General features: G+C 43.5%; 7 protein-coding genes and 2 long non-coding RNA genes across 11 annotated transcripts; 5 read left to right on the top strand and 4 right to left on the bottom strand.

Moving 5' to 3' along the window:
• The first annotated feature begins 11 nt into the window (after positions 1 to 11).
• On the top strand, positions 12 to 1,307 carry Snapin (SNAP associated protein). The gene has a single exon (XM_086830985.1). It carries the CDS (start codon positions 111 to 113, stop codon positions 519 to 521), a length of 411 nt encoding a protein of 136 aa, XP_086687111.1. The 5' UTR covers positions 12 to 110; the 3' UTR covers positions 522 to 1,307.
• HemK2 (HemK methyltransferase 2) lies at positions 531 to 1,307 on the top strand. Its single transcript, XM_020950353.2, has one exon. It carries the CDS (start codon positions 531 to 533, stop codon positions 1,197 to 1,199), a length of 669 nt encoding a protein of 222 aa, XP_020806012.2. The 3' UTR covers positions 1,200 to 1,307.
• Positions 1,308 to 3,178: 1,871 nt separating this feature from the next.
• Positions 3,179 to 6,864, bottom strand: Bacc (nuclear regulator Bacchus). The gene is made up of 3 exons (XM_020950417.2): positions 6,542 to 6,864; positions 3,711 to 3,873; positions 3,179 to 3,648 (listed from the first exon to the last, which is right to left on the bottom strand). Exons 1-3 carry the CDS (start codon positions 6,788 to 6,790, stop codon positions 3,599 to 3,601), a joined length of 462 nt encoding a protein of 153 aa, XP_020806076.1. The 5' UTR covers positions 6,791 to 6,864; the 3' UTR covers positions 3,179 to 3,598.
• LOC147644019 (uncharacterized) lies at positions 3,802 to 5,138 on the top strand. The gene is made up of 2 exons (XR_015271231.1): positions 3,802 to 3,914; positions 4,068 to 5,138. It is a non-coding gene; the product is annotated as an uncharacterized LOC147644019 (long non-coding RNA).
• Positions 6,865 to 10,209: 3,345 nt separating the features above from the next.
• Positions 10,210 to 11,007, bottom strand: LOC147644018 (uncharacterized). The gene is made up of 2 exons (XR_015271230.1): positions 10,822 to 11,007; positions 10,210 to 10,743 (listed from the first exon to the last, which is right to left on the bottom strand). It is a non-coding gene; the product is annotated as an uncharacterized LOC147644018 (long non-coding RNA).
• On the top strand, positions 10,961 to 14,745 carry Pgk (phosphoglycerate kinase). The gene is made up of 3 exons (XM_020950383.2): positions 10,961 to 13,245; positions 13,315 to 14,259; positions 14,318 to 14,745. The coding sequence occupies exons 1-3, from the start codon at positions 13,082 to 13,084 to the stop codon at positions 14,556 to 14,558; spliced, it is 1,350 nt and encodes a 449-aa protein (XP_020806042.2). The 5' UTR covers positions 10,961 to 13,081; the 3' UTR covers positions 14,559 to 14,745.
• On the bottom strand, positions 14,317 to 16,783 carry Cwc25 (CWC25 spliceosome associated protein homolog). Its single transcript, XM_020950382.2, has 4 exons — positions 16,693 to 16,783; positions 16,467 to 16,605; positions 16,189 to 16,411; positions 14,317 to 16,127 (listed from the first exon to the last, which is right to left on the bottom strand). The coding sequence occupies exons 2-4, from the start codon at positions 16,482 to 16,484 to the stop codon at positions 14,743 to 14,745; spliced, it is 1,626 nt and encodes a 541-aa protein (XP_020806041.2). The 5' UTR covers positions 16,485 to 16,605; positions 16,693 to 16,783; the 3' UTR covers positions 14,317 to 14,742.
• On the top strand, positions 16,671 to 20,117 carry LOC110182344 (uncharacterized). The gene is made up of 3 exons (XM_020950384.2): positions 16,671 to 17,011; positions 17,076 to 17,184; positions 17,246 to 20,117. The coding sequence occupies exons 1-3, from the start codon at positions 16,812 to 16,814 to the stop codon at positions 18,323 to 18,325; spliced, it is 1,389 nt and encodes a 462-aa protein (XP_020806043.2). The 5' UTR covers positions 16,671 to 16,811; the 3' UTR covers positions 18,326 to 20,117.
• Positions 18,368 to 21,990, bottom strand: Hrs (Hepatocyte growth factor regulated tyrosine kinase substrate). Of its 3 annotated transcripts, XM_020950378.2 has the most exons (5): positions 21,775 to 21,990; positions 21,510 to 21,594; positions 21,191 to 21,455; positions 20,215 to 20,595; positions 18,368 to 20,162 (listed from the first exon to the last, which is right to left on the bottom strand). In XM_020950378.2, exons 1-5 carry the CDS (start codon positions 21,803 to 21,805, stop codon positions 18,675 to 18,677), a joined length of 2,250 nt encoding a protein of 749 aa, XP_020806037.1. In that variant the 5' UTR covers positions 21,806 to 21,990; the 3' UTR covers positions 18,368 to 18,674. The 3 variants fall into 3 exon arrangements, with proteins under 3 accessions (XP_020806037.1, XP_020806039.1, XP_020806038.1); XM_020950380.2 differs by lacking the exons at positions 21,191 to 21,455; positions 21,510 to 21,594; positions 21,775 to 21,990 and adding an exon at positions 20,985 to 21,136; XM_020950379.2 differs by lacking the exons at positions 21,191 to 21,455; positions 21,510 to 21,594; positions 21,775 to 21,990 and adding an exon at positions 20,651 to 20,917.
• Positions 21,991 to 22,339: the final 349 nt, after the last annotated feature.

Genomic DNA, 22,339 nt, shown 5'->3' with positions numbered 1-22,339 from the left:
TTTATTTCATTTTGAACCTCGACAGCCCTAAATGACAGGTGGCATTTTCCAACACTGATCCACATCAACCAAGATTAAATTAATTTTTCTTCTTGGGATCAGTTTTTGCCATGGATAAGGATTCAGACAGCACCGTGACATCCTTGGACGAGAACACGGAAAACTTCTGCACGAATCCCACACGCGACATCCTCGCCGAGGGCATCACGAACCTCTTCAAGCCCACCATTGAACGGTTGGACGAGCGGGTGGCCTCCACAATTCAACTGCAGGCGGAGCTGAGGGGCCAACTGGATGCCCTGGCTGTCCAACTTAGGGACATAGAGCGGGCGCAGAGTCAGATTCCCGAATTCGCGGACAAGGTGAAGGAGCTGCTGAACGTGAAGCATAAAGTGACTGTGATTAGCAACGTTCTGGGCACCAGTCAGGAGCGCCTCACGGGCCTGCACAAGCTTATCGAGAAGGAGCAGCGGCGGCGACAGGCACTGCTGGACTCTGCCCTTAGCACCAACATATCCTAGAGCAGCGCCATGGAGACGCCCCACATCGACCACTTAAGCTTGGAGGACTACGAACACGTTTACGAGCCGGCAGAGGATTCATTTCTGCTGCTGGACGCCTTGGAAAAGGATCTGGAATACCTGGACCAGCTGCAGCCGGGACTGTGCGTCGAATTGGGTTCCGGTTCGGGGGTGATTATCACAGCTCTGGCCAAAAGGCTGGCCAGCTCCTCGCTATGCCTGGCCACAGATATCAATCCCAAGGCCTGCGATGCCACCCAAAGAACAGCTGCCCGAAATGAAGCACGTGTCAGTGCCATACGTTGCAATCTGGCAGATGCACTGCGCCGGCGTTCCGTGGACGTCCTGCTCTTTAATCCTCCGTATGTGGTTACCAGCGACGAGGAGCTGCAAACCCAAAGGTTTGATTCCCAGAGCAAATCCGCAACAGAAGGTAATCTGGTCTTCTCCTGGGCTGGCGGACAGGATGGACGGCGCGTCACAGACATTCTCCTGAAGCAACTGGATGACATTCTCTCGCCACGAGGGGTTCTTTACCTACTCCTCCTGCGGGAGAATAAACCCGAGGAAATTATCAAACACTTAGAAGGCCTCAAATTCAAGGCTGTTAAATTTATGGAGCGACGCATTCCTGGGGAATATCTATACATACTAAAGGTGACCAGATGCTCATCATGACTTGGCTAGTTATATTTAAATTAAAAAGGTAAACAATTGTAAATTTATTTAATAATGTTTTCAATTTGATACTCCAATTAAATAATATCCTATTTCTATTTAATTGAAGTTGATGTTTTTGTAATTAAATATTTTTAGGGTTTTGGCCTGCCGAATTCTGTAAAATATAAGGGAACTAAGATAAAACATAGAAATGTAAAAAAAAAAGGAAGCTATAGAATTGATATTTACAAGTATTTGACTAGACAAAGCTCTGCTAGCGATATTAGCAATTTAATGTAGCCATTACTATATGTTCTATCTATGTTCTATGTTCCTTTTTAAGATTTGAATTTTATCAGAATTTGCTTCCAATATTTTAACCATTTCCGGTCTCAGACAAGCTGTTAATCGAAGTATTGATCTCAAATCGAATCCCTCTTCCATCCCTTGCTACATTTATTCACATGGTATATAGGGAGGATGTCAGAAACCAGTATTCTCAACCCCCGTCTACAAAACAGGAAAGCTTTGCGGAGGGATGGGATCTGTACCCATTGTACCTCATGCTAAAGGAATAATGACAAAGGCCAATCAGTGAATTATGTACCTATATGTCCTACCCCTAGACACATTATCCCGTTTACGGGGTTGATGCCCCACCCAAAATGGCTGTCCACGTGACAGCAAGGAACAGCTCCCTCCCCCAAAAAGCCATTGAAACAAAGTTTTTATTGGCATCTGATAGATGCCAATAGGTTTATCTATGTGTGACTTCTTTCGCTTTTACGTAATTACAATAATTTATTTCATCCTTTTAAAAATGTTTCATAATTTCTTTTTTATATTGATTCGTGGTTCTGGTCTTTTTGTCTTTCACTACTTCTGGATGTTATTTATTTCGTAATCTGCAGATACATACATATGTTTAGAGTTTTGTATTTACAAAAATGCATGATTCTTTAACATGGTTTTATCTGTATCAAATTGGCTTATATATCATCGGCCTGTATGCGTCAGTTATATGGTATTTAATTATCCAGTTGTGTGGGTGTGCAATCGAAGCTTTAAGCCTTAAATGCTCTTTGTTTTTTCGGATCTGGGTCAGTGGGTGGTGGTTTGTGTTTCTGTTATTGGGTTATATCGGTTGATTTTGGCGGATAGTTATAGTGGTTGGGTGGAGAGTATATACCTTGATTGACCAACTGTGCACATTTCCTTGTCCGAATATCAGTCGTTAAATGTATTTGTATAATTCATGAACTCGTTATTGTTGCTGTGTGTATAAATATTGTTGGGATACCCTTACTAATAGAGATTTAAGTAACATTAAAAGTTTATTTCTTTCTCGATTTCGGGTCGGTTTTTACAATTTACAAATCAATCGTCATCGATTATTACCGATTCGCTCGCACAATTTATCAACAGAACATATGTATATTAAACCCTTCGCTCTAATACTGACATACAAGTACTTAATATTAGTCATAATTTAATAGCTAAATGCTGAAATGAAACAAAAGGATAGAAATCAAACTTCCCGATGTGGTTTTTCCTGATTTTCCCCGGAAAAGCAAAGACCTAGAAGTCCCAGTGCGCAGTGGGGAAAAGTGTATCTTGGGGGGAAAGTGAAAAGTTTTGAAACCATAGCTAAAACGTTGAGTGTCCGAAATCGGTTGTCAATGCTGATTTTGCGGTTTATTTAAATACAATTTTTATGTTTTATATTTTTGTTTTGTATTTAATTGCATTTGCTGTTGTTGCTCTTTCACTTTTTTCAATTTTTTGCCTTTTGCATTTTGTATTTTGTTTCTTTCGATCTCATTCATAAATGTAACGTCTAATTTTAATAATGAATTTTAATAATTGTGTGTATGTCTGTGTGTGAGTGTGTAATTCATGGGCTTCGTTTACGCTACTTTTTCATATCATTGTTAAGGTTTTTCATTTACGCATAAACTTGGCGTCTAAATTAGGTCTTATGATAAAGGAAAGAAAGATTTTGGTTTTGTTTTTTGTATTGTTTTTTTTTTCTTCTTGTATATAGTGGGGATGTTTACTTTTTTGTTGGGCTTCCGTATAGATTGCTTTTATACGAAAATGCCTTCAATTACAATTTTTGTTTGTTTTGTAGTTTTTTATAAAAAAAGTACACATAAAATACAATTAAAATAAGGTAAGAAATAAAAAATTATTTCTTAAACATAAAAATTATATACTTTTGCGATTTTTTTGTGTTTTTTTATCATCTCATTCTTCTTATCTTCATCATCTTCTTCTTCTCCTTGTTGTGGTTTATTTTCTGGTTGTTGGTTTATTATTTTTTTGTTTGTTTTGTTTTGTTTTTGCTTGTAACTTTTATTTATTATTAATTTAAATTTTTTGTTTGTTTTTGTTTGTATTTTTTGACTACATTATTATTACGCCTGATCGTCCGAGCCAGAACCGTCATCATTATCATCATCGTCATCTGCAGAGGGAAATTAGGGATTAGTTAAGGAACTGCCAAAGGTCTTTATATTTCCAACTCACCATCGCACTCGATGTCATCCTCCTCGCCATCATAGGGTATGTCGTATTCGTCGCTCTCGATTTCACTGTCACCCTCAATGATTTCCTCCAGAGCCTCTTCCTCATCGGAATCGCCATCGGCGGCGGCGGCCTTCTTGGCCTTCTTTGATTCTGCGGATTTGGCCTGGAAAACAAGAATAATGGCAAACGGGAAAGTCAGTAAAGGTTCGTTTTTGGTGATAACAGCCCGCCCTATGTGTGCGCCCAACTCAAACCCACACATCTCCTTGATCAAGGGCATCCCCAAAAGCACTCTCAGTCAGTCCCTCCAATTCCCGTGTGCGTGTATACACATAGTCATAAAATGTATATTTTCAGCCCACAAAAACAGGCAGCAACGAAAATCGTTATTTTCGCCGTAAAAAAACATTTGAAAAATGCGCGCGCCAATGTAATTCGCTGCGGCAAAAGAAGAGAGTGGTAAGAGAGAGAGCCTCCAGAGAGCGAATTACAAGTGCAGCCGCGTTACATCGCCGTGAGTGTGTATGTGTATATATATGTACTAGACGGCATATTTACTACATAATGGAAAAAACAATAAGCGACGCCGACGCCGGCAGCGACATATGTATCCGCATCCGTGAGATACGAAACGAGACCAGCAAGCCAAGCGTGCCAGCGGCAAGAGAGAGGGAGAGTTACAGTGAGAGATAGAGAGAGTAACCGAGAGCGTCCCATAAGCCGAAGGAAACTGTACCTGAGAACGCGTCACGACACAGCAGTTGCATGAATGAATCTCTCTCACTCTCTCACGGGCCAGCTGCTGCAGCGGGAAAAAGGCGCAAAACAACAAGAAAAGAACAACAACAACTGGCATGCGTGGGTTCAACTCTGCTGGCCAACCAACAACAAGCTACATAGCCTAACAGCAGCGGCAGCATGGCCCGGTATATAGGCGGTCACGTTCCCAAGTCAAAGAGTAGCCCGCAATACATGGCCACTTACTATTTACCAGACTGTTACAAAGCGGAAAACAAGCTCGCTGTGGAAATATGTGCAAAATGAAAAGCAGTCGGGCGAATTCTGCCCCCCTTTTCCCATATTTCCCATATTCCTTTATTTCGCTTACAGCATAAGTCACGAGACCCAAGCATTCGAGAAATGTGCAATTACAAGCGGTAAAAAACAGGGTCACGCAGGATAAGAAGGATCTAACAGAATATAAACTTAAATAGAACGGTATATTTTAGAAAATTCAAGTATTGGAAAATTCTAGATAAGTGAAAACTATATTTTATAAGCTCGCTAAATATATTATTAATATATTCAAATAGTATACAATACTTTACCAGAGATTTGACTATCTTTTTAACTATTCTAAAGAAAACAGAATGAAATGCTTCTTTACCAAAAATGTTAAAATAAATAATACAACCTCCTATAATCAAAGGAAACTGAAAATAATATCAGAAAAAAGAACACATATTTCCACAAGGAATTTAAATGGAAACCTACTTCAAACGGAACGAAGATATAAAAACAAAATTCCAAAAAGAAGTTTACTAACGAAAACTGAATACAACCTTCCAGAAGAAGATAATTCATCCCCTTTCTTCTAAAGTATGAAAACAACCTTTCCGATAAACCTAAATGGAAATCTCATTTAAAAATAACAACGGAATAAATACATTCAGCCAAATATGTATTTGTCTAATCTAATCTACTTGCGAATAGCTCTCTCTCCCCACTTACAATATATGTATACAATTTAATTAATTGTGCCTTTTCATCTCAACTATACTCTCTCGTTAATAAGAAAACAAAAAAAGTATCTAGAACCTTGCGACACCCTGTAAAACTGTCTTGTTTTATGTACCAAAATAAATACGCATAAAGCAGAGCAGGAAAAAAGTGAAAGATAAATGTAAGCACAAACGCAAACAGACAAACGGACCCCGTGGTATATATACAAATTACGAGGGAGAGAGCGGGGGAGAAACTCACAGAGAGAGAGAGGAGAGAGTTGGAAACAGCGTGAGAGATAGAGAGCGCTCGCTCCCGTTAAACTGTACATTTTTATTTCGAGTTTGAGTTTTTGAGAATCTAGAACTGCTTGATTTGCCAATTTATCTGCCTTACTAACCCAAACTATATTTTATTTTTATCAAGAAATGTGCTTTTTGATTATGGAATGCGACAGCCAGAGACCCCCCGAAAAAAGCGTGCTCTTTGGGGGAAAACATGACATGAGTAATTTACCGGCCGGCAATGTATGTTTTTATTGAGAGAGTGCATTGGCATCGCCAAAGCGGCAATAAGGCCAAGAGTCCGCGCTATAGCTACAATATCTATAGCTTCTATTTGCCCATCAGGCTATCTGTATCTTATGGCGGCCTTTGTAATACTTTTTGCTGCGACACGTCAATGTTAATGCTAATGACCTGCTCTAGTGCGCTCCCCAAACTTGATTAAAAATACATTATCCGACCGTTCCAACCCCGAGTAACTGTACTCGCGCGGTCCTCTAACCTCGATTTGAACCTAACAATAATAATCTTTGATTAGTGGCTCGCAATCATCTTGGTTAATCGTAAACAACACACTAACAAATCTACGAGAGAGAGGCCCCACTCTCTCCAGCTCCCGCTCTCTTCGCTGTGTATCTTTTCGGTATATAAGCCACTGCGAGAGTGCGCGCGGTTGAAAAACGTGTGTATATCTATTTCTAGAATTTTTTCCCGCATGAAAAGTGGAACTCGCAAGCAAGTGAATCACTTCTGAGGATTCAAAAGCGCGTAAACAAAACCCAAAAACGTTCTTCGCTTGGCGCGCGCGATCGATAAGGTACTTACTTCTGCTGGCCTTTTGGTGCCTTTCACTGATTCCTTTGCGGGGGCAGCGGCGGCGGCGGCGTCGGCGGCATCTTCGCCGTCCTTTGCCGTACCGTTATCGGCCGCATCGCCAGCAGCATCGGCGGCGGCTGCCTTATCCTCAGCGGCCACCTTCGCTTTGAGATCGTCCTTGACGGCGGACACATCCTCCGCCGCCACCTTCTCCACGGCCACATCGCCGTTATTCTGTTGTTCTGTGGCTGCCGACATTCTGTTGTGTTGTTTTGTTTGTTGTTGTTGTTCCGGAACTGGGTATTAACCGATCGGGGGCGATTTGATTATTGCTGAAGAACAGAGTGGAATTTTGGGTTGTGTTTCGACAGTCTCTTGACAAGAAACCAGCGCAAGTATCCGGAGGGTTCGACAAAGAAAAGATCCAAAACGCACGAAGCACACAAACAAACTGGCTAGCAGCTCAGCTGCGGCCCTCTATTTAAGCACTCTCGCTCGCCGAGCGCTGCCAGCTATGCGCTCTCTCGCTCCCTCTCTTTTGGGCCCTCTCTTTCGCTCGCGAGCGGCTCTGCTGCTGCTGGCTCTCTCCCACGCCAGCTCCGCCACCAATGCAATACACTGAAAAACCGCCGCGGCATTTGTACAGCCGCAGTCGATGGCGGCAGCGCAGAGAGAAGACAACAACAACATCAGAGCAGCAGCAGCAGCAGCGCCCTCTAGCAAGCGAAAGATTTTGGAAATATTTTTGCATTGGTTTCTTGTTCGATTAAAGAGTATAGTATAGCTAAAGGAGGTGTATCAGCTGGAGCTACGAGATCCGGCAGGACGATCCATAGATGTCCCGCTGATATCCCCCCGGTGTTAGGTTTATTTTAATTTTTTTTTGTATTTTTTAGTTCCTAACCACCGATATGTGTCCGCGTCGACGGGTCGTACAAGACTGAGCTTGCCGTCATTCGCATGGCTACAAATTGCTGGTTGCTTCTTCTTGCCGATTTTGGTTCGGCGCACTTTTTCGCCTATATCTCGAAGACTTCTATTCAGATCCGATCCGAAACCGATCGAGGGTATAGCCCAGAGTGTCCCTTTAATTTTGGTGTTTTCCTCGGGGCGCTGCGATTAAAACTAGATCTGCAATTGACAAGTTGAGTGGGTTTCTTGATTATTTTCATACAAAATCTGCTTGGGTTCCGTGAGTACAGTTGTGGGCGCGTTTGGCGCTAAATTTGAAAATTGCGCGCACCACCGCTGCTGCTGGGCTGGCTGGCTGGCAATGGTGGTTGAAGAGGGGGAGGGCGGTGGTTCAAGGGGGTGGTGTGTGTGTTCGTGTGTGGTGCAGTGGCTTTTTGTCACTCTGTCTGTCCGGCGGTGGCGCCAGTGGGCGCGTGTGTGCGTGAGACACCCGGTGTTGCTGTTGTTCTTGCTGTTGCTGCTGCTGATGGGAAGAAGTGTTGCAGCATTGTTGCTGCAGATGTGCGTTGTATGTCGAGTGTGGAGAGCCGTTCGGCTTGTATTTATAGAGTGGACCAGCAGCGTGGGCCGTAGCAATGTCGTCGCGGATTGGGGTCAATTGATTGGTAACGTGTGGGGAAGCGCAGGTGATTTTGGCGGCCTAGGAAAGTGGGGATCTATTTTTGAGATTCTAACGATTTAATTGCCCCCAATTGGAGGGAACCCTGTTAGAGGTATAATTATAATTCCTAAACTTGTATTTAACTTAAAGGAACTTGGTTGCTAAAGAGTTTTCTAACAAAATCTCTTGAGAAATCCAAATTAAATAATCATAAATTCACTGAATATTTAATATTTAATAGCCTTTGTCCTACTGAATAAACACATATTTATTATTCAAACTTTCCAGATAATGGTTCTCGAATCGCTACCGCGTGATTTTTTTTTTTTTATTAGTTCCCCACCGAAATGCTTACATCACTATTGAGAGCGTGAATGCTTATCGCTGTGGACGCTCGAAGTTCGAACATGGTCCACCCTTAATTCTTTGTTGTTTCTTTTTTCATGTGCCATTCTTTCTGTTGATCTCGCATTTGTGGTTCGGCCATTTGATGGTACTGTTCGTTACACGAACCTACTTGGTTCAGAAATTGACTAATATATACGAGAACTGCCGAAGCGACAATAATATTACCTGGAAATCCAGGTGCTCAAGGGTATATTCAAGTATTTAATAATTGTGTAAATAACAGAGTTATTAAATAAAAGATCATTCGAAGGTTCATGTATAAAGTGCATTTTAAGTTGCTTAGGTAAATCTTTAAAATACAAAAATTATCATAGATAATATATCTTTAAGATAAACCACATTTTCTCAATGTACCGGAAGGCTCATTTAACATTGAACAAAGGGTCTTAAGTATTCATAAAAAAATACGATACATTTTTATTCTAACTTCTAACATATATGTATATACTAACTCCATACCTTCGCAATACCAGATATCCCTTAGTCGAGTTTCCACCGCACAGTCACCTTTCATACATCGAGCTATTTTCGTGAAAAGGCAAATACAAATACCTAGGGTATAGTTGGTAATCTGAATAATACAGTCGACGACAGAGCGAGCAGAACAGCCGGCAGTCGATGGGGCGAGAGTCGCTTGTCGCTAATTAAAAGCGACGAACCTGTTCCGAGGCATCGGCGGTGTAGTAAACACCTGTAATCGTGGGCCGTCCGCTGAGTTATCACATATTTGAGCAGAAGCGATGACTTTTCGCCAGAGCGTTCTGGCTGATAAGCCGATTTGCGTCTCCGTTTTGCGGCATGGTTTCTGGCCTTTCTCCTTTCTTTCCGCCCGCCGTACTCTCAGTATATGTTCGGCGTTCGTTCCCCCGAGAATCGGTGGGCCTTTCGTACTTCTGCGATATGAATTGAATTTCTCACCGGTCCCGTGAAGTCTTCTCTCTGGCCAGTGAACAATGGTATCTAGCCTCTCGAGGACAACCAGAGAAATTTCCTGTAGTTATCATACAGAAGGTATGGTACGAGTGTGGTCACTATTTCAAGGTTAAGCGATAGGAACTGCTGGGAAAAGCGATAAGAAAGGTTCTGTTACTACCGACAGTTCAGGCAAACGAAAAAGTAGCTAAAAAGGACCCATTTCTAGGAATAACAACATCTGCCTATGGGTTTACCACCAAGAACCATAACCTTAGCCAAGATTCTTGTTAACTTACCATCATAAAGTTGGTTAGGTTTTTTTCTACAAATTTTCTACATCATATTCTATGTATTTGCCTCGTCCCTGAACTGACCTACCCCACAAGAATTTCTTGCAGTGCACTTACACGTTGCGTCATTAAGTTGCTGTAGCATAAAGGTGTGAACAAATCTCAATGCAAACAATCGATACCCAGCCGTTCAAACATGTGTATCTAGGCACACACATCAGCTTGTATTCATGGCGATTAAGTTTTCAGTTCTCCCTTGACTACGGTGCTAATAGATTCGTAATGAGGTTGTTAAGTTTTTATGTGAGTTAAGTTATTGGGATCGCTTGGGGAGTTATGTATCCAGAAATAATAAGTCAAACTTCAAATAATATATATACGAATAAATGAAAGCAGCTTAAACCCCTTGATTTCCAATTTCTAATTCAATTATTAACTTTGTGGAAATCAAAATGAATAACAATATGATCCATATAAAACAATCGATAAAATTTTAAGATATATAATATTATATTTTTGAATCCCACTGGGAATTTATTATAATATTATTCCCAAGAGCTTGAATTCTCACGATTCCGCAAAATAAGTATAATCGAAATGGAATATGAAAGAGAGACGAGTTACTTCAAAAATTCGCTGACTATGTTAATTTTTAGGCTCATTGTTTACATTTCTTTTAAAATCGTATAATGGCTTGACCGATACAATACTGTACCGCATATGAATAACCACTATAGCCCGCCCTTGGAGCGTCTCTTAGGTACATGGCATCGTTTGGTAGAACAACCTGAACAGGTTTACGACACGATTAGAGCGACTGTTAGACTGTTGCTAGATAGTCGATTCGCTTGGCCGCTCCACTCGGGCTCTGACTTCGGATTGGCTCTGGATTTGGAAGACGGTCATCGCATCTACGCTGAGACCCTCTCGGGTCTCGTTTTCCCGGCATGTGCTAATGTTTCCACACGAGTGCCACATGGGCCGGCTGCTCTCTCTTCTCTCCCGCGCGCGCTTACCTGTTCCACCTGCGTCAACGAGCGGTTTACACGCAATTATTAAAATGAATTTCAGTGGGACCCATTGTCTTCGATTTCCAATATTACCCTGGGACCGAGCAGGTCCTTTGGAGCAAGGTGTCACTGAGAGTGGGTACCGGGTCCTTTGCTGGCGCTTTTAATTACGCAGACGACTACCCGTGACGTGTGAGTGGACATACTTCCGGTGATGTTGTTGAGAGGTGAGAGAAGACAGCCACTGTGCATCGCTGCGACTGAAAAGCACCAGAAATAGGCGCATCACCATCATCAGACCAAAGAGATGGCGATCTAGCCCCCTTGGGTGTAGAAAGATATTGTATCTATGTATCTACATTACCTTAGGAAGAAGAAATATTTCTTTGCAGAGTGAAAAAATAAGTATCATTTTATATCTATCTACAAATACTGTATTTTATATTTAGGAATATTAAGTCAATATTTTATATATTATTTTTTTCGGTAACTGAAAATATTTAAAATACCATATCTAAGCTAAAAAATCATTAATTTTATTTCGGAAAACTTTCCTATGTTAGATTTTAGTAGGTTAACAATTCTGCATACCTCAATTAAAAAAATTAAAAATATTAAAATTTTTGTACATTTTTGACAATTTTAACGATGTAACCCCTTATAAAATTTGGGAAAATGTTATAAATTTATTTTTCCACCGGACATGGCTAGATCGACTCAGCTTTTTATGTTGATCAATAATATATGTATATGGTTTATAGGATCGAAAATGACTTCTTCACTGCCTTTCATGATTTTGACTAAAAGAGGTATAAGGCAGAGGATAACTTGTATCTTTATAGCTATTCTCGAATCTGTAACTTCTCTGACTATTGATGTTGGTTAAGAATGTAGGTGGTTTAAGAAACTTTCTTTGTTCTCTTTTACTCTAAGATATATAGATAAAATCATTATACCTTCCAATATTTTTTTAAGTACCATTATGTTTAGCAAGAAAATCGACACATCGACAGTACTGATGCTCTTCCTCTCTTGGCCGGTTTTCGCACTCATCCATTCCATGTTACCTTTGTTGCCATCTGCGTCATGCATTTCGCTGCATTGAGCACTTGTGGTGGGTTGTGGGTGGTGGTGGTGCTGATACTGCCGAATGCTGGCTGGCGGTGGTTGCTCAGACCGGCGGATGAAAGAGAGAATGAGAGTGGTGGCCTCCCATGAATGAATCATTTTGGGGTAAAGAGATGAGCCGTGGTGGCATCATTGGCATTTGTTTTGTGCGTGAGAGAGTGTTTGTATGAGTACAGCCGAAATAAAACTGCGGCCAATAGCCCATCGTCCATTCAGCTGCTTTTGTGTGCGCGTTGTCTTTATTGGGACCGAGCAAAAATCATTTATTTATTTAATAATTACATATTTACACACGCCATGGGGCGGCAATTACACATACATGGACGAAGCTGTGTACATATGTAAATCACATGCTAAATCAGTCAAAATTATTATAATTGTTAGAGAGTTTGGGTTTTCAGATCTTGGAGAGTTAAGATTATTTCCCAACTGAAAACTATATTTTTATATTAAAAAAGTATCTTAATGTTTAACAGAGTTATTTTGATATTACATTACAGCTATTAGAATGGTCCGACGTTAATTAGTTGGATTATTCAGATGTTGATTACCAAACAACTTGTTTTTTTATTCTAGAAAGTATTGCAAACACAGTTTTATTAAACTCGACTACTGTCAAAACATTCTTTTTAATTAAACAAAATTGAAGATTATTTAAATTTAGTAAACCCTATTTGGCGGCACTTTCAAATTCAAAAACCCATAGGTATTTTACAACCCTATTTCACAATTATTTTGCAGCACTGGTTAGAGCCAAAACAGTTTTCAAGTGATCTTCGCATATAAAATTCCAACTACTCTGAACTTTGTGCCTTATAATATCTGGGGTCTATGTCTTTACAAAAACCGGGTATACATCTATAATAATATATTAAAGTTGTCAAGCCCAATATTGATTGTTTGCCGTTGCGATGTTATCGATAAACTCTCACCGCTAAAATCATCATGCAAAAGTGGAAAACAGCCGGCGACCCACAAATGACCTTGCCAAAAAGCGTTGCCAGACTGGACGCCCACCCCCCTAAGTTTGTTTATATCCAAAATTCTCTGTTTTTCAACTTACCCACGAAGTTTTAAACAATTTAAAATAGTCTTAATAGCGCCGCACACCATTCTGCCCCCCAAAGCAGGCCAGAAAATGAGTGGAAAGCCACCAATCCTAACGATTTATCGGTTCCGTGCCGCAAGGTTGCCACCCTTTTAAGCCCTGCCAGTGTGTTGGTGTATGTCTGTGTGTTCAAATTGGGCGAAGAAGAAGAAGATTCGCGAAGTAATCAGTGGAATCTTATCCCGGAGTCTGTTAGTACGCACGAAAGAAATCCTCAAGATGGCCTTCAACAAGCTGAGCATTGAGAACCTGGACTTGGAGGGCAAGCGCGTCCTGATGCGGTAATTGGAAACCCAATTTTCATCCTTTTCAAAAAATCCGTTGCATAAACTTTAAACCGTTTTTGGCAGAGTGGACTTCAATGTCCCCATCAAGGACGGCAAGATCACCAGCAACCAGCGTATCGTGGCTGCCCTGGACAGTGTCAAGCTGGCCTTGGCCAAAAAGGCCAAGTCTGTGGTTCTGATGTCCCACTTGGGTCGTCCCGATGGCAACAAGAACCTGAAGTACACCCTGGCTCCCGTTGCCGCTGAGCTGAAGACGCTGTTGGGACAGGACGTGACCTTCCTTAACGACTGCGTGGGCGGAGATGTGGAGGCTGCCTGCAAGGACCCGGCTCCGGGATCTGTCATCCTGCTGGAGAACGTGCGTTTCTATCTAGAGGAGGAGGGCAAGGGCGTGGACGCCAGCGGCGGCAAGGTGAAGGCCGATCCCAGCAAGGTCAAGGAGTTCCGTGCCAGCCTGGCCAAGCTGGGTGATGTGTATGTAAACGATGCCTTCGGTACTGCCCATCGCGCCCACAGCTCGATGATGGGCGATGGCTTTGAGAAGCGTGCCGCTGGTCTGCTGCTCAACAAGGAGCTGAAGTACTTCTCTCAGGCTCTGGATAAGCCACCAAATCCCTTCCTGGCCATTTTGGGTGGTGCCAAGGTCGCCGACAAGATTCAGCTGATCGAGAACCTGCTGGATAAGGTCAACGAGATGATCATCGGTGGCGGCATGGCCTTCACCTTTCTGAAGGTACTCAACAACATGAAGATTGGCGGCTCCCTGTTCGATGAGGAGGGCTCCAAGATCGTCCAGAATCTGGTTGAGAAGGCCAAGAAGAACAATGTGCAGCTGCATCTGCCCGTTGACTTTGTGTGCGGTGATAAGTTTGCTGAAAACGCCGCTGTGAGCGAGGCCACCGTTGAGGCAGGCATTCCCGACGGACACATGGGTCTGGATGTGGGACCCAAGACCCGTGAGCTCTTCGCGGCGCCCATTGCCCGCGCCAAGCTGATTGTGTGGAACGGGTAGGTGTTTAACTTTGCGTTTGTTTTAAGTTTAACTATATATTCCTTTGCAATGCAGACCACCCGGCGTTTTTGAGTTCCCCAACTTCGCCAACGGCACCAAGTCCATAATGGATGGAGTCGTGGCTGCCACCAAGAATGGAACCGTCTCCATCATTGGAGGTGGTGACACTGCCTCTTGCTGCGCCAAGTGGAACACGGAGGCGCTTGTCTCCCATGTGTCCACCGGTGGCGGCGCCTCGCTGGAGCTCCTCGAGGGCAAGACACTGCCCGGTGTGGCCGCTTTGAGCAACGCCTAAGCGGACGCAAAAAGAAGGTGCTGCTGCGCCCGCTCTCTTTGCAATATTTATATGTTAATCATGTCGTTTATCTTGTAAGCACAAAAAGTAACCAACAAGTAGTAAAAAGTTAAAGTTGAATCTATTTGTTGTTGTGGAGCCATACATACATCCATATATGCATACGAAATAAAGGAAGTTTAGTTTATTTTCGTGCAAAGTTGGTGTCCATAGAGGAGGCGGTGCGCTGGATGTTGTTTCGATTGGCTCGGATGCGATCGCCGATGGAGTTCTGGTTGTCAATGGCCTTCTTCACCTCCTTGTTGATGAACTCCTTATCGAAGTCACGTTCCCTGTTTTGGGCCTCCTCTAGGGCATAGGCCTCCCGGTGTTTGCGAACAACCTGGGTGCGATCCGCCTCCCGCCAGGTGGCATTGTCCATCATCTCGCGCAGACGAGCTTCTCGATCGGCTTCGCTAAGTTTGGGTTTGCCAACGGGTCGGGCAGGAGGACTGCGCTCTCGCCGATCCCTTTCACTTCTTTGTGTGGACTGTGGCTCGCGTTTGGGACTTCGACTTCTGCTGCGTTTTGTTCGGGATCGTTCCTCGGGGCTTCTACTCCTGCGTTTCTCTCTCATTTTGTGGCTTTCCTTTCTATCCTCTGAACTACGTTGTCTATTTTTCCGTCCTGCTGGACTCCTGCTTCTCCGCCTGTCCTTTCTTTCCTCTGGACTGTGGTTTCTCCTCCTTTGCCTGGAGCTCTCGTTTCTCTGTTCTGGACTACTGCTCTTTCGTCGCTGCTTAGAGGTCTCCTTTCTGACTTGAGGACTTCTGCTCCTGCGCCTCTCCCTCTGTTTTCTGTCATCTGGGCTTCTGCTCCTTCGTCTAGAGATCTCATTTCTTTTCCTTTGCCTTTGGTCCAACTCCCTGGAACGTTGTCGTCTGGGCCTCTCGTCTTCATCACTGCTATCGCTGCTTCTCCTCTTGGACTTTTTGCTCTTTTTCTTCTTGGTGGCCATGTCCAGTTGCTTAGATATTGTTCGGTACTTGGCGTCCAGCAGCTTGTCCAACTTTAAGTCACCATTGCCGGAGTCGCCTTTAAGCTTGCTAACTTGGCGGGCCAGTTTTCTGTCCAAGTCGTCGTCGCTGTCACTGTTTGCACTACTGCTGCTGCTGTCTTCATCGCTGGACTTTCTGTTCCTTTTCTTCATTTTCTTGGACTTCTTGCTCTTCTTTGACTTCTTTTCCTTGGCGGCCTTCATTTCTTGCTCGGTCTTGAGGATGCGGTGGATTTCTTTTAGTTTCACGGGATTCTCAAGGAGTTTTCTTCGAGACTCCATCTCACGCTGCTTAATCAGCATCAGGGGATCCTCGAGAGTCTTGCGTTGCATATCCACCTGTTCGGTGGATTGCAGGTTCCGATATTCCCGAATGGAAAAGGGCACGCAGTCGTGCTCTACATGGTTAATGGACTGCTTGACTCCGACCGTATTTTGCTCCTGGCTACGCTCTTCGGCCTGTAGCGTCTCGAAGGACTTGTCGATCTTGCGGCCCAGAAGGTACTCTTCGCGATTGATTAGCTCGGTGCTGTCTGAAATTTAGAGTATCTTAGAGTAAGTTGCTTTGAGGGTATTCCAAGACTAGTGACTCACTTTTGTACATCCACTCGAGTTTGGCTTCGCCGCCGGGTCCTCCGCTGCTGGACAACACCCCGGAGCTTTCTCCCAACCTGCGCAACTCCTCTCTATCCCTCTCCTCGTTAATCTCCTTTCGCAGATCCTGCAGTTTTCGCTCCTCCATCTTCGCCTGCTCCTCGGCTTTCCAGACACGCTCCTGGTTTTTCATCGTGTGCGGATGCCATGATTTCTTTAGGTTCTGCAATGGAAATTATGGTAAATTAATCAGTAATTCAATGGGGAATATAACTTACCAAGTCCCCGCCACCCATATTTGGGTTTTCTTAGAGTTTAATTAATGTAAAACAACTGAATTAAGATAAATTGTTTACTTTCCCTCCTTTTCTTGTGTTTTCATCAGATGTTCAATGGCAGGGCTGCCAGATCGTTAAACTGCTGAAATGGTTGCCAGAAGTTTTACAATTTTAAAATTGTTTGAAGTCTAAAATTGGCGTTATTTTATGATTTCTTCTAACTTACTTTAAATTAAAAAATTTGTCAGAATTCACCCTTTTCTTGTATTTAAAGCAATAAATAATTTTTAAACTTCTAAATATTGCCTAGATCTCTGTATATTATTATTAAAGCTACTTTGACAAATGTTTTCTTCTAAACTTTATTCAAAAATGTTCCTTTTTCAATGTCCGTTGGCGTATATGCATATACGCCAAAATACTCTCCTATGTGGACTAAGTAGGATGTTCTTTGCCAGCAATGAAGAGTACAACGGAAGGGATCAGATGGTGAAGAAGTTGAGCCTAAAAAACGTTGACGTCGCCGGAAAAAGGGTATTTATGAGGTAGATATCCTTATATTTTATATTAATTTAAAAAATAAATAATTATTTCACCCTTCCTGGCAAGGGTGGACTTTAATGTGCCGATGAAAGATGGGAAAATAACCAACAATCAACGTATTGTGGCCGCTTTGCCCAGTATCAAATATATTATTGATAAAAAATGTAAATCCCTGGTAAGTTTATCTAATAAAATTTGATTTTTAAGAATAAGTTGGTCACTTAATAAATAACCAGGTTCTAGCTTCACATTTGGGTCGCCCAGATGGGAAAATAAACAAGAAATTCAGCCTTGAGCCCGTAGCCAAGGAGCTTGAGAACGTGCTGGGGAAACCAGTGAACTTCTTGGACGACTGTGTGGGGGACCACACTCTGGAAGTTCTGAAGGATCCGACTGAGGGCAGTATCTTACTTCTAGAGAACCTACGCTTCCATGTCGAGGAGACGGGCAGCAGACAGGATGCAGACAAGAAGAAGGTAAAGGCTGATCCGGAAAAGGTTAAGGAGTTCCGGGCCAAGTTGGCTCAGCTGGGCGATATCTATGTGAACGATGCCTTCGGCACTGCCCACCGGGCTCACAGTTCGATGATGGGCGAGGGCTATAAGATACGTGCTGCCGGCTTCCTGCTTGACAAGGAACTGCAGTACTTCACCAAAGTTCTACACAATCCAGCGAAGCCCTTCCTTGCCATTTTGGGTGGTGCCAAGATAGCTGACAAAATTCCCCTGATCACCAATCTTCTCGACAACGTAACCGTGATGATCATTTGTGGGGGCATGGCCTTCACCTTCCTCAAAGTTCTCAACAACATGGAGATTGGAACGTCCCTCTATAACGAGAAGGGCTACAAGATGGTTTTGAATACAATGTGCAAGGCAATGGATAAGAATGTGAAGATCCTTCTGCCTGTAGACTTTGTAATCGCCAACAAGATCGACAAGAATCCTGATAAAATCGATACGGCCGATGTCAGGAAGGGCATTCCCAAGGACATGATGGGTCTCGATGTTGGCGAGGTCTCCAGGGCCATTTTCGCCGGTGCCATTTGTGCCTCCAACACAATCATGTGGAATGGACCACCAGGTTTATTCGAAAACGAGCTATTTTCAGAGGGCACCAAGAATATGCTGACTGCCGTAATCCGAGCCACCGAGCTGGGAGCCACCACCATAGTGGGCGGCGGAGATACCGCCACGGCATGCATTCAATTCGGGGGAGCCGATAAGGTCTCCCATGTGTCCACGGGTGGCGGTGCTTCGCTCGAGCTGTTGGAGGGCAAGATTCTGCCAGGTGTGGCGGCCTTGTCGGATGCTTAAAAACCTGTAAAATATAAATAACATAAACTTGTTAAAGGGAAATTATGTATATAAATTGTGATTTATTTTGGAATAACATGAGTCGCTGGTTAAAACTTGATAAAAGAGCTGTTCTTGGCTTAAACAGATCTCGTATAGCTTTCTACTAACCGTAATTTATTTAAATTTTTCGCTTAACTAAAAAAAAAATCAACATTTCATTATGTCTTGGCAACAAAAGCTTTTGGGAATAGTAACTGATGACCGCAATATAAAGTCAAGAATTTTGGTATTAATCCAACATCCACACGAGAACGGTTTATAGCCCAACTCTGAGGGGTAATACAAATAGGGAATAACATGGTTTGGTCTAGTCGAAACTGATTAGTTCCGCTGTGGCCGGTTCGGCAGCCTTAGTGGTCGGCTCCGGTTCGTTTTGGGGTGGAGCTGGAGCGGCAGCCACAGCTTGGACTTGATTATTGGCTATTTCGGTGACCGGTGGAGCCTGGGGAGCAGCAGGAGGCGCTTGGTTGGCCAACGGCGGATGGGTTTGAACCACATGCTGCTGCTGGAGCATTACGTGAGCCAGTTGGGGTTGCTGTTGAGGAACAGGTTGTGGTTGTGGCTGCTGAATGGGAAGTTGCTGAGCCTGTGGATGTGCCTGCTGAACCGGAAGGTGCTGTGCTGGCCCCTGCTGAAGGATTGCTGGGTTGTTGGCGAACTGATTGTCGGGCATGGCCTGCGGCTGCGGCATCATGTGGGCATTTCCGGGCGGCGGCGGTTGCTGCTGTTGCATCATTGCTCCAGGTTGCTGCATCTGCGTTTGCATTGCTGGGTTGTACATGCCTGGTGGAATGCCCTGGAATTGTTGGCCATGTCCATTGGGAGCGGGAGCAGGAGCAGGTCCTGGATAACCGGGAACAGCAGCGGCATACGGATTATAAACGTTGTTCAGTTGATGCGATGGCGAACCATGTTGCGGCACCGCCGACGGTGGAAGGTACGGGAATGGCGGAACTGCCTGACCCATCAAATACTGCGCTTTCTGCTGCTCCTGCCGCAGCTGCATCTCGCGTTCCTGCTCCTGAATACGCTGCAGCGCCAATTGACGCTGATACTGCAGATACTCTTGCTTCTTCTTGCGCATTATCTCAAGCTTCTGGGCCATCTGCATCTGGCGCTGCCGCTCCTGTTCTTCGGCGATTCTGCGTAGCTTCTCCACATGCTCCTGCCGCAGCTGATCTAGGGCAGCTCGCGAATCCTTGATCTGAGTAAGTTTGTCCTGGAGCTGCTCGTACCACATGCGTTTGTCATCCATCTCCTTAATGTAGGAAAGCTGCTGCGAGTGCAACGATGTCAGAGTCATGAACAGCGTCTGAACCGACGAATCGTTGGAGATACTGCGCCCACGACTAGAGTTGGACTTCATGCGGTTCACAAAGATCTCCACCTGGGTGCGCATATTAGCTGCAAACTCATTTATCTGCACTTCATCCGCACTCTTGGGCTGCAGGGAGAGGATACTTTGCTGGGGCTGTGGTGTCGGCGGCATAGGACTGGGGGCCGAGGGACTAGCCATGGACGAGGATTCGCTTATCTTGCGTTGCTCCCAGTAACTGCGATTCAAATATTTGGCCAGCTCCGGATTGGTGGTTTCTTCGGCTGGCTGCTGGAACTCCTTGGGTACTGACGGTGCTTCCGGGCTGGGGGACCTCTGTTGCATGCGATAGGCAGCAGCGGCCGATGTCAGTGATTGCTGCTTCTGTTTCTGCTGCTCGGCCTCCGACTGACTAAGAGCCAGAGCCAGCTGCAGTTCTTCTTCCTCCTTCAGTTCGGCCTCGGTTTTGCGAGCGGGTGTCTGGAAATTGTTATTATTTATTTATGTTTTTGTTTATTTCTGGGTGACTCACCTGCACCTGCTGCGACAATGAGCTGTTCAAATATTCTGCCGGCAAATCACTGTCCGCCGCTCGAGTTGCAGACTTTCCACCGCTGGCACTGCCGCCGCTTGTTGGACGCTGGAGAGCCGCAAAGCAGCCGTCACAGACGCGCACATCCTTCTCAATACCGTACTTGGGCAGAGGACACTGTTTGGACGTGCACTGGCCACAGAACACTTGGCCGCAGTTCCGGCAATGGTGCTTGCGATTGGTGAAGGTGAACTCCACGCGACAGCGATGACAAACCGTACCATCGGCCCAGTTGGGGGCAGTGTCGGCGGTGAACATGGCATCCGCCTCACGAAGCTCAGGGAAGGTATGGCCCTTGGCTTTTAGGATGGTCATGGTGTCCTGGAAACAAGGATTTTTTTATTAATTTGTACAAGTTGTATTTAAATTTACAAACTAGGGACTCCTCATCTAGGCTTAGTTCCTCCTCGGAGCTCATTTTGAGACAACTGAGGGGCTTTTAACATAGACAAAACGCTGGCTTTTCCACTAATTAAATTAAGGTAAAATACAGTGACGGATTTTAGCTTTAGAGGGCCTTTTTAAGGTAGAAATCCGGAAATGTACGGTGTTAAATTACAAAGTCTGTTTAAGATTAAAAACTAATGATTTTTAAAGGATAAAGAGGTGTAGACTTGGTTCTAGATTTTATATTAAAAGTAAATATGCTATAAAATATTTGTTTAACCATTATTTGCAATTAAGAAATATTTTAAGCTAGTTTTTAATACCTTAACTAAACTTTTCATAGGAAACCAGCCTAAATGACATGGTAAATTTAATTGGTTTCAATATGAGATCAATTTTTTAACTATTTAAACTTTTGCAAGCTCTAAATTAAACTAACTCCGGTCCTGAACATGGTGAAAAGTAAAATACAACATGCTAGATGTTAAAATTTCTCAAATTACCCAATGAAATAGGTATGTGGCCCTACCTTTATGGCCTGATATTTGTCCGATGAGCGAAAGGCATTAGCCCAGGTCTGCACCAGCTCCAGCATCTTCTGGCGCACGTTCTCGTGGGGCGTGGACTCAAGAAAGCTGCTAAACATCTCACAGTTCTCCTTGGTGAAGACCTCTTCGTGAACAGGGGCGCCACAGTTCTTCACAATGCTCTCCAGCACCAACAGCGAATAGCAGGCGGAGTGGGGATTGGGTGAGTTCATCTTTTTCTTGATAGCAGCAAAGGCTGTTTTGGGTCTATAAGGTGTAAGTTGTATTACCATGAACATGATAGGAAATCGACCAACTTACGTGACATCTTTTTGATTGATCTCATCGCAGATGAGGAGAATGGAGGGCCAGTCCGGCTCCAACCGCAGATGGCTGGTGGCATTCTCTGAAAATTGAAGTCCATTATTAACTGGTCTTTGTGCATTTTATCGCACTCTTTAATTGCGTTGGCAGGTCATTCGCTTTTTGTTGTTACTTCTTGGAAGTTGTTTTTTTTTTATTTGGGTTTCTGATGAGTCACTTTTATTGGACACTTCGGTCTGCCTTCAATTCGAGGGATTCTCACCTAAATTTTTGTCGAATCTTGATAGAAACATGTTGACAGTTGCTTTTCACTGTTTTTGTTTGTTTGTTGTCGGTGTTTTTCTACTGTTTTTACTGGTTTTACTAATTATAAAAAATTGTTTTGTTTGGCGACTGCGAAGAAATGTTTCTGCAATATGCGCGGCGTTGCCACATCGGACAGCAACTTGAGCTGCCAGACCGCGCTTGAGTTTGTAACGGAAATATGAGTCCATATAAAAAGTTCTAACGCCTGGTTTTTTAAATTATGTTTATTTTAACGGTTCCAAATTATTAAATTGATGAGGACCAATATGGTTAATTAAATTATTACATTTAAATATTTTGTAATGTTTGGTATGGTTTGGCAGTTATTACTTTAACTGCCAAAAGTTAAATTTGATTTAATTTTAATTTTTTAACATTTTTAATTGAGTATGCAGTTTTATTGCCCTAATAAAAAGTAGTAACGAATTTAGTTATGGGTTTTTTTAACCTTGACTTGTTTAACTTACTTGGGCTTCCCGAAGTTGGTTCCCTTTATTGCTAACTCCATATTTTTTATCAAA

Source organism: Drosophila serrata, unplaced genomic scaffold (genome assembly GCF_035046125.1).
Source record: "Drosophila serrata isolate PLE 108 unplaced genomic scaffold, ASM3504612v1 contig_240, whole genome shotgun sequence".
NCBI classification, from domain to species: domain Eukaryota; kingdom Metazoa; phylum Arthropoda; class Insecta; order Diptera; family Drosophilidae; genus Drosophila; species Drosophila serrata.
This window is presented reverse-complemented; position numbering and strand designations above follow the sequence as displayed.